Source organism: Vipera ursinii, assembly GCF_947247035.1.
Source record: "Vipera ursinii genome assembly, chromosome: 2".
In the NCBI taxonomy this organism is placed as follows: domain Eukaryota; kingdom Metazoa; phylum Chordata; class Lepidosauria; order Squamata; family Viperidae; genus Vipera; species Vipera ursinii.
In genome coordinates, this window is record NC_139513.1 from 244817977 (window position 1) to 244828947 (window position 10971).

The following is a 10971-nucleotide window of genomic DNA, read 5'->3' on the forward strand; positions in this document are numbered from 1 at the left end:
GTAAGGACTCTGACAGTATGCTGATGGGAAAGATAGGCACAATATATTTGCTTCTACCAATAACATACCAATATTCTTTTTTTTTCAAAGCACAGAAGATTTAAAATTGAAATCCACACCTTAGGATAATTAATAGTCTGCCCAAACTCTGCAATGCAATTTCTAGCCTCCTTCATAAACATATTTCTCAAGTCAGCACCTTTGGTATAAAGCAGAGGTCCCCAACCTTTTGGACACAAGGGACCGGAGGAGAGAGGTTTTTCCACAGACTGAGGGGGCGTGGTTTTGTGTGCTGCCTGCATCCCGCAGATGGGGCTTTGCTTGTTTGTGTGGCCTGGTTACTGGCATACCGCAGCCCGATACTGGTCCATGGACTGGGGGCTGGGGACCCCTGGTATAAAGGTATACAGGTAGTGACATTCCAATCCGCCATCAGCCATGGAACCTCACTAAGTGATTCTGGATCAATCACTCTCTCTCACCATGTTGGAATTGAATAGTGCCTTGGAGACAACTTTTTTTTTTGCCCCGTGAACTCTCTTATGTCTGGATTTAGGTTTTGTCTAGTGGATTTAAGTTTGTCTGGTGGAGTTACTTGAGCAACTTGCAAGTGCCTTGTGGACTATTGGGCATTGCTCTGTAAACTAACCTTGGTCTGCTTGTGGCTGGACTTGATTGGGACAGTTCTGGGTTTTTGGTGAAGGGAATTGCTGGGGAATATTAATAAACTCACTAAAGCACAGTTATGTGTATGTGTGAGTGAGCGGGGCAACACACTGTCTCAAGGTTGACTCAGCCTTCCATCCTTCTGAGGTAGGTAAAATGAGGACCCAGATTGTTGGGGGCAATAAGCTGACTTTGTAATAATGCCGCTGGGGGGGAGGCGAAAGCCCTAATAAGCAGGCATATACATAGAATGAAGGCTATTGCTAAGCACATTGGTTTGTGCTTAAATTGTAAGCCGCCCTGAGTCTTCAGAGAAGGGCGGGATATAAATGGGATTAAAATAAAATAAAATAAATAAAATAAATGCCCAACCTCATGGCTGACATGAGGATAACATGAAAGCTGACTCCCCTATCTCCATCTCTCATGAATGCAGCCTTCATCTTCTTAGAGGAAAAAACAAATACACAACCAACTTGAAACATCTGCAAGAGATGCTAGTGAATCAGAATCATATATGAAAGAGCTTCCTGTGTTGTAGATACTGTGTAAATCTAGCTTCTATTTTCTACCAAAATTATTCTGAGAATAAATATTATTGTATTTATAAATGTATATTTCCAGTACAGTAGCAGGAAACACTTGCTATAAGCAACGTCAAGTTGGAAGGATATTTAATTTTCCAATCTAGTGCTACTTGATTGGATAGCCACACAGTTTCTTTGGTATTTATAGCAGAATTCATTGAGATAGAATTTGTTTGAATTTGAATTTGAATTTATTAAATTTATATTTGTTCCAGATGTGATTGCTGTTAAACACTGGGCAAGCAAAGCACATGAAAATAAAGTGGGGAGGGGAAATATAGGAGCTGAGTAAATAGTTCAGTTTTCAATGTGGTGGAATTCAGATTTTACATATTCAAAGCATCTTACTGTTTAACTATGATACTATTGTTGCTACAACCTGCGTAACATAATATTGGCATCTTGTTTGGCTTTGGAAGCTAAACAAGAATGGACTTAATTAGTAATTGGATGGGAGATGATCAGGATTTTCCAAACATGAAGTGGAAAAAACATTTCAGAAGAATACTGCACAGTGTTAACACTTCCCTACCGCTACTAAGAAAGCTACAAAATTGTATGTTCATGAAACCAGCAGGAGCTGTGCTCAAATAAGACTTTATTTATATTAATTACCTAAAGCTGGCATATTGGAAAGTGCCACATAGCTGGGATGGTGAATAATGCTGATATTAAAGGTAGCTTTCATTGCAGGTTCATCAAAGCATGGGTAAACATATCTTGCAGCTGTTGGTTGTAGCTGTGAAACAATCATCCACCTAATTAGAATACAAATAGAATTCAGTTGAATCATTTTAAAACAATCATGCAAGCAAAACCAGATATTTGCACTGATACCTTCAAGATGGTGCTGCTCTAATCCAATCCAGTACCAAATGAAGTTATGTACACATGGCCTTAAATCCTTGATGTCATCATAAAGTGATACATGGGACATAAACATCACAATATACAAGAAACTTACAGATTGCCATCCAGCTTCCATTCAGCTTCCTACTTGCTTCCAGCTTCCATTCAGTACAAATTACCTAATCTACCATCTATATTCGGGCTTTACACTACAACCACATCTGTTCTGACTCACTTAACCGAGATGATCAATGATTAAATTAAACCAGGGTTTGATCACCCACCATCAAATCCAATAGTGAAAGCAGTCAAACGAGATAATTCCTAGGAAGGACATATTAAAAGACAGATCACAGAAACAGCAACAGCAAAACATCACTGATTATCACCAATCACAACTCAAGGCATTCAAATGCATGATTAAGCTACAGAAAATACTGAAAACTTTCTTAGGCAATGGCTGGCAGGCCCATACTTGAAACTGATCCTCCTAAGCAACAAGGAGCAACAGGTTGGGAATGATGCCAGGGTGGGAACCAGACACTGCAAGAAACCCAGATATCTACTTTGCCCCTACATCTATAGCAAACTTGTTAAACTCGTGATGCCACGTGACATCATGCAATGTATCTGGACAGTTTTGCCATTGCTGGCAATGGGGTGGGCACAGCTTCCGCATGATGCATCCAGCCCATGGGCTGACAGTTTGACACCCCTGATCTATAGCAACAGCACGATCACAGGCCCCAGCAACCATATACACAAAGCTAGAGGTGCCTTCAAATGTTCTTCCTCCAAATGTCATATCCACTATCATCTGCCAGCAATGCTCCTCTGGATTCAACATAATAGACCAGATTTTGCACAAAAGATCTAATGAACACAAGCTTGACATCAGGACTCAAAGCAAGAGCAAAATTGGAGTATTTTGAATTTCCAGGATCCTCCATAGCAGACCTCAAAGTCTAGAAAAGTGAGGCTTTAACAATATTGTTAAGCAAGAAACTCAAAAAGTATAGGAGTTCAGGAAATCTCAGAAGGTCTCAACAAACACAGTGGGGTTTTTTTACACAATTATTAATTTATAAGGTGTTTATAATCTGACTCACATGTACCCTGCATCTGCATAACCAACCTATTTTCCCTCCTGTTCCCCCAATTCTCCACTTCACCTCAAATGAATCCTACATCCAGGGGTTTCAAACTGCCGGCCCACAGGCCAGTTTCATCATACCGAAGCCAAACCCACCCCATTGCCAGCAATGCAAAAAGAGTGCTGAGTTTGACACTCATGGGCTAGCCATTCTGTGCATCTTATCAAGTGAACAGCAGGTCACGAATTTTTTAATAGAAAGCTGTTAAGTAGTGGGTGACACGTGCAATGACCAGGAGACGGCAGTCAGAGTATATGTCTTTATTGGTTACAAGATGGAACTGAGGAACTTTCCCCCCAGGTGCCCACATCCCCACAGTCAGCCAACCCGCTGGCTCTATTCTCCCGCCAAACAGGTGACAACCAGCCCGGTGTCCTATATTTCCCGCCGGACAGGTTGACCAATCAGATTGCCTGACCGATGCCACCTAGTTTCAGGTGGCATACACAACAAAAGCATTAGTCAAAATTGGTGCTACTGGATTTCCAAATTTTTCCCACCATAGACTAATATAGCTCTTCTCCTACAATCTCCCAAAATAACATTCACACATACTTAACATCTTCTGAGGTATAAAAGAAAGAAATATTATTCTAATATGTAATTATGGAATGCATTTGTTCAAAGCCTCTCAGAGGCTTACATTGCAGAAAATTTAAGATAGCCATGATAAAATTAAGAACATAAAACAAAACTTTATAACAGTAAAATAAGAAAAATAAATAAAACAGAACATAACCCTGAACAGGTTAAAATTTATTTGGATCAGCTCCATTTTCTATATCTTCCTCAGAGATTTCATTGATTGATGAATGATGGCCACTAGAAGTATTTTTTTCATATATGATCTAATAGGTTGTAGTGATTCAGGATAGAGCAGGTAGTCCTCTAGGTATAGTTTATTGGTCAAAACTGTAAAAAGGTAATGGTTGCAGGGCCCACAGTATATATTTCAATGATGGGAACCAGGTAAGGATATAAATTTTATACCAACCAAAGGCCTTTTTATATAGGCTTTTATCTGTTACATCAAAAACCATGAATCCAGAAGGATCCTCAGATCATAACCCGATTCCTTCAGAAGTGATGCTTTCCTGCTTCCCTTCCTGCCTACCTAGAGGTAGGAACTCTCATAGGAGTTGATGCAGAACATTGACGGACAAACAGTGCATCTAACTTGGCACTATTCAGCTTCAGCCTGTTCTTTCCCATGTTGGAGATGGGAATGCACCTGTCTCCCCCAACTTGCCACTTCAAGTCTAATTTACCACCCAAAGAAAGGAACATGTTCCATACTAAGTTTCACCCCCCCCCATAATTTTGAAGATTTTAATGGTGGGTGGCATGAAACATTATACAAATAAAGTGCCAGGGGAGTTACCATCTGACCTGCTGAAATACTGTATCAAGCACATGCCCTTGTATTTGGCATTATGAATGGTACTTCTCAAAGCATATTTGTTAACCCTTAGTTTCAGTAAAAATTATTCTAAAGAAACGAAGAGTCCTTCTTGGTTTCAAAAATGCTATTTCTCTTTAGGTGAATGGTAAGCTGAGGTGCTTTAAAGCAGGGGTCCCCAACCCCAGGTCTATGGACCAGCACTGGGCTGTGGGATGCCAGCAACTGGTCTGTACAAACAAGCAAAGTCCCATCCACAAGATGCAGGCAGCACACAAAACCACGCACCCTCCTGTCCATGGAAAAACCTCTCTCTACGGAACCGGTCCCTGGTGCCCAAAAGGTTGGGGACTTCTGCTTTAAAGCATATGGAATCAGGCTAAATATACCTACTTGTTTTGTTTAAGTGAAAATCCTCACTTTTCAATCTTAATTCCAATACAAAAAGTGGGGAAATGTACAGTCAGGGACAAAGGCTTAAAAAAATACATGCCCCAATTTTTCATTCTTATTTTTACTTTCTCTTTAGTCATAAATTAGAGAGAGAGAGAGAGAGAGAGAGAGAGAGAGAGAGAGAGAGAGAGAGAGAGAGAGAGAGAGAGAGAGAGAGAGAGAGAGAGAGAGAGAGAGAGAGAGAGAGAGAACTTATGGATAAAGATGTCATGGAAATTTGCCAAATAAAGGAAGCACACTTATTGCAACTTTTTATTCTTTCCAAGAAACAGGAACCCCCGACCAATAGAAGAAATTCTTTGGGATTGAGAGATGGGAAATCTAAGAGATCTGATTCATGAACAAGATTTGGGGGAGATTCGCGTTAAACAAAGAAAACAAAAGTTATTTTGCTATTGTATAACCAAAGCCTCGCCCTCACGACAGGCGAGCTGAGGGATTCCAATTGGAGTCCCTCAGGAACGGGGAGATCAGCAGGCAACTCGCGCGCCGGATTAGCGTGGAACGCCCGCCGTTTCTCAACTTGTTAGCAAAGTTTCTTCACGGAGGCTGCCCTCCGCCCCACACAAATCTGTATGTGAAGGGATTAGGGCTTCCTCGTGGTTTTTGCTGCGATAGCATTCAAGGGGCTCTAGGGACAGCAGAAACTTCACTGTTATTGGATCTTGCAGCAGCCTCAAGCTGATCTTATTTTATCTATGCAAGTGGGAGAGCGGGGGGGGGAGGGGAGGTGGAGAGAATTTCTAGCTTCTTGTCATTATTTTTCCATCACAATATATTCCATATTCCTTGTGGTTTGTGTTACAGTTTATGCTTAGCCAGTTTTAAATGCATCTTAAAGGGTTGTCTGATAATTTAATGTAGGAAGTGACTTGTATACATCTGGAGTTCTGAAGCATGGCAATTTCACTGATTAAATTACAGGAGGAATATATATATATATATATCTCTCATCCCCACAAAATTCCTTCAAAACACCAACTCTCTTCCATATACTGTGTACAGTATGATTTGATCTATATTGTGGTCCTCAGTTTTCAGGGTGGGGGAGGGAAAAGTACAGGTAGTCCTCACTTAACTGCCACATTTGGGACCAGCAAGTCCATTGCTTGGTGACATGGTCATTAAGAGAAACATCACATGATCATAACTGGCAATTTTACGGCCAGCTTCTTCATTGATTCTGCTTGTGAGAAGCTGCAAAGGTCGCAAATGGCAATCATATGACTGCAAGATGCTGCAGTGGTGGGAAATGCCTGCCAGTTGTGAAGTATTCAAAGCTCATGTCATGGTTCCGATGAATAATACAAATCAAACAAATTGCAGGCATATTATTTATCTAAAAAGTCTTAGTAATAAAACAAAACATCGGCACTCGTGGAGGGATGCCAGAATCTGAAATCTCCTCCCCCCCCAAACCCATAGTAACACACACACAATCCCCGCCCTTATCTACACGTCATAAATCACGTTATCCAATTAGTTTCACATATGAGGTCTCTCCTCCCATTCTGTACGGGGCTTCTTATCTTCTCAAAATAGACGTTAGAAAAATTCCCTCCCTTCAAGATTCAAAGTGAGGCAGTTTAAACAAAAGGCTCTCTTACATTGTCAGTGCAAAAACATGTCAATGTTTGCAGCATTGACATCTCAATCACATGGCTGTAGGGATGCTGCAACAATTGTGACTTTTTCAGCACCATCACAAACAGTTGCTAAACATACACAAAGTTGATAAAGAGGATTCGTTGTTAGATAGGGAGAACCTGTATTACTTTTGGCTGCAAAAAAGTTACCAATTTCTGTTATGTATTAGCACTACATGTGAATCCAGTCAACTGCAGATTAGTCCACACACCATACTTAGCAGAATATGTGAGCCCCACCTATAATACTTCACAATTTCTATTTGTTCAATTAAGTAAAGGGTGAGCCTGGTCCAACCTAGTGTTTTCCAGATGTGTCAGATGACAATTCCAAAAAAGAATAAACAGATGCACATGAGTTAGAGAGTGCCAGGATAGGAAAGAGGGGATTAGTTATTAGCATGTTTCAAAACATCCTGGTATTTGGACAGCAAACATACTGCCAAGTGAAGAGAGGATTTGGCCTTATGTCTGACTTGCTCAGAAATATAAAAGAACAAGGATTGTCAAGGGCATTACAAAAAAAGAAAGCCGATTTATTTTAATTTCAACAAGTTTTCAAATAAAAGGAATGCTCACCTTGTGCAAATAAATAACAAACCTCTTGACTTCAGGTTTGATGCATCTTGCCAAGTGTTGCCGTGCTCCTTTCCTACTAACAGATCCACCATCCCAGACTGTAATTTGCCCCAAGCCTCTCTTGTCTTACGTTCTATAGGAGATTATTCTGAAATGTTATCTGTGATTTTGCAGAGCTTGTTACAAGTTTGTTTCCTCCAACAGAAACATGCAATCCTTACAACAAGATAAATTATTTTTACATTCCTTTCTTCTTTATAAACAATGCAGTGGTTAAGAAACCAAGAAACTCTGAGTTCTAGTCCCACTTGAGGCTTTTGAAAAAAAATGGCTGGGCGATTTTACGCCAGTCACTGTCTCTCAGCCCAACTCACCTCACAGGATTGTGGTTGTGGGAAAAATAAGAGGAGGGAATGTTAGATAAATTCTCCACTTTGAGTTACTTATAGAATAAGTAGGATAAAAATCTAACAAAATAAATCATTTTGAAAATAATGTCTTTCTAAAAGAGAAAGGGTGGTGACTGCCTTGTCACATGCCTTACACTAGAGAATTTGTTTCATTTTTATTCACTTTATTTTTCTCTATTATTATTTTTTTTTTTGCTTTATTCTTCAGTAATGGCATAGCCTGTCTCACATTCCAGGGTTATGTGGGAAAACATAAGGTAAAAAGAGCCATGTGACTACCATGTGGCAATGGCAGCAGAAATCACCAAGCAGCTACATTAAGACAGAAAAGTAGGGGCACTAGGGTGCAAAAAGCAGAGGATCTGAGGGAGAAGAAAGCTGAGATAGCCACCTTACATCCTACTGGCAGAACAGATAGTAGTCAACTACAGAAGGGTAGGAGAGTAATCCATGCCTCTTTTATGTACTCTTTCCATTGGAAATTTTGAGATTGTTTCAAACTGACAGTGCAAAAATTGCCCCAGCTCTACAAAGCTTATTTTTTTTCTAGCAACTCTCACTTTTTATCTAGAAAAGTGCTGACAAATTTTAAAAAGCACATTCAAGCATGCCCATTTTTTTATTTTAATCAATTTTACCAAACATCTCCCCAACTCACAATAAAATAGCACTGTTCCAATATTTATTTATTTATTTATTTATTTATTTATTTATTTATTTATTTATTTATTTATTTATTTATTTATTTGTTGAGTTTATATACCGCCCTATTCCCGTAGGACTCAGGGCGGTTTACAAGCAATTAAAACATAAAATACAAAAATTAAAATCAGTTAAAACAATTAATTAAATTTAAGCCCTAAAAATTAAAATCTAAAATCCAATTAAAAATTAAAAACCCCTCAGTCTGGGCCAGACAGCTCGAAGAGCCAGGTTTTCAGGTCCCGGCGAAATGAACGAAGGTTGGGGGCAGTCCTAAGTTCCGTGGGTAGTTGGTTCCATAGGGCCAGCGCAGCCACAGAGAACGCCCTCCCCCTGGGAATAACCCGCCGGCATTCCTTAACCGGTGGTACCCTGTGGGAGCGCACAGGACGATGGGAAGTTGATGCCGGCAGCAGGTGTTCCCTTAGATCAGACATGTCAAACACAAGGCCCGGGGGCCAGATCCGGCCCGCGAAGTGGTTTCATGTGGCCCGTGAAGCCATCCTGGAAACAGTGAGGGAACGGCCCCCACTGCCTTGGCCCTGGCCCAGAGACGCTCCTTCTGCCAGAGACCCTCAGATCTGTCCCACTCCTGCCCAGGCCCCCATAGGCACCCTTGAAGTGAACGTTGTAGAGCTGGCCATGCCCACCCAGTAGGCCATACACACTCTAGCCACGCCCACCCAGTAGGCCACGCCCACCCTGGCCATACCCACCCGGCCCCTTGAGGGCAACCACAATGTTGATGCAGCCCTCAATGAAATTGAGTTTGACACCCCTGCCTTAGATAGTCTGGACCCAAGCCATTTAGGGCTTTATAGGTCATCACCAGCACCTTGAATCTGAGGGGTTCCTACAAAGATGAGCAGGTCAATCGATTTTCCAAAGCACCAAAAGGCAAGTCAACAAACAATGGACAGAAACTAACCAAGGGGAGAAGCAACCTAGAAGCAGGGAGTTGGACTAGAAGACCTCTGAGGTCCCTTCAAACTCTATTATTCTGTGTTCTATGTTCTCAATGTTCTAAATTGGGTGCTTCACAGGAGAAGCAATACAGCTGGCTGAACCATACATGCATTAAATTCAGTCCCTGTATGATCAAGCTGCACCACTGTCCCACCCTGTATCTCTTTCCCCCCTCCCCCCCCCAGTAAAGAACAAGAACTAGCCAACAGTGCAGCAGCTATGAAAGGTCCTGGGCAACTCCAGGGAATATCAGCTGACCACAGAAGTGTTACTTAATACCCTTTATAACAGGGGTCTTCAAACTTGGCCCTTTTATGACTTGTGGACTTCAACTCCCAGAATTCCTCAGCCAGACACGCTGGCTGAGGAATTCTGGGAGTTGAAGTCCACAAGTCATAAAAGGGCCAAGTTTGAAGACCCCTGCTTTATAATTTAAAAACAGGTCATCATCTGGGCCAACCACCTGGATGCATTGTCACCAAAATTCCTTTCATTCTATTTTGGAACAGGGCATCCCTTTCCTTAAAGAAATTGTTATTTATCTGCGTGATGCTTATGGGACGGTGGCCTGGCTTAGAATAACTCCCTAGATGTGTCTTCTGCCTTTCTTTGCAGGAGGAGGATTACAGGGAGCGAGTTCTCTCACCAGCCCTATGATCAGCCTCCAGTCCGCTCAGGGTCTGAGCAAGCGGCCTCCTCGGGGCACCGACCTACCTGCTCTCGCCTTCGTCCTCGTAGGTGTTCAGGAAGAGGCCGGAGTAGTCCGGCCCCAGCTGAATCTTCCCCTGAAAGGCGAACCGCAGCTCGTAGAGGCTGCCGGCTCTCAGGGTCTCCAGCAGGTCCAGCACCAGGTATTGGTTCTCGGGGGCCACCCACACCTCCCCCAGCGGGATGCTGCGGCTGGCGTTGGCGGGCGCCTCCTCCAGCGGGCCCCACACCGAAGCAGCCCGGTACGTCAGCTCGGCGCTGTGCAGGAGCAGCGTGGAGGTGGCTTGGTGGCACCGCACCGTGACGTTCACCTGTCCCGAGTGCGTGCGGGGCTCGGGCAGGCCGGGCGCCAGGTGGGGCCAGAGCAGGAGCGAGTAGTGGATCGGCGCGACGTGGCGGGGCAAGCGCTGCTGGTCCCAGGGCCCCGAGGGCCGAGCCGCCGACTCGGCGCTGGCGTTGGACCCGGGCTTGGTCGGAAGGGCCGGGAGCAGCTGGTCGGGTTCCTTCGGTGCCCAGGCGCAACGCCCGTAGAGGATGGCCAGCGCCAGGAGCGCCAAGAGCAGGGCGGCCGGGAGCAGCGCCAGCAGCAGCGCCAACTTCTTTCCCAGGTAGAAGCCGGAGCGCAGTTTGGCGCCCATCTCGACGCCCGGCTTCCCCTCCGCGGGAAAGAGCGAAGAGCTGCGCCTGAAGACGCGGGGGGCGAAATAAGAGCGGGAGGGGGAAGGAAGGAAGGAAGGAGGGAGGAGGAGGGGTAGAGGTGGAGCGTCGCTTTTGCGAAGTCTCAGAGAAGTGGGGGGGGGGGGCCCGGCAGCGTCGGCTCGGGGCCTCTTTCTAAACTCAGGACCGGCGGCG

General features: G+C 43.6%; 1 protein-coding gene across 1 annotated transcript in view; it reads right to left on the reverse strand.

Moving 5' to 3' along the window:
• LVRN (laeverin) overlaps positions 1–10757 on the reverse strand; it is a gene marked incomplete at its 5' end in the record, with an annotated part of 47675 nt that extends 36918 nt beyond the window's left edge. Inside the window, 2 exons of the mRNA XM_083356275.1 lie at positions 1869–2011; positions 10126–10757. Coding sequence (XP_083212401.1) covers positions 1869–2011; positions 10126–10757 — 775 coding nt within the window. The remainder of the gene's footprint in view (positions 1–1868; positions 2012–10125) is intronic.
• Between the last annotated feature and the right edge of the window lie 214 nt (positions 10758–10971).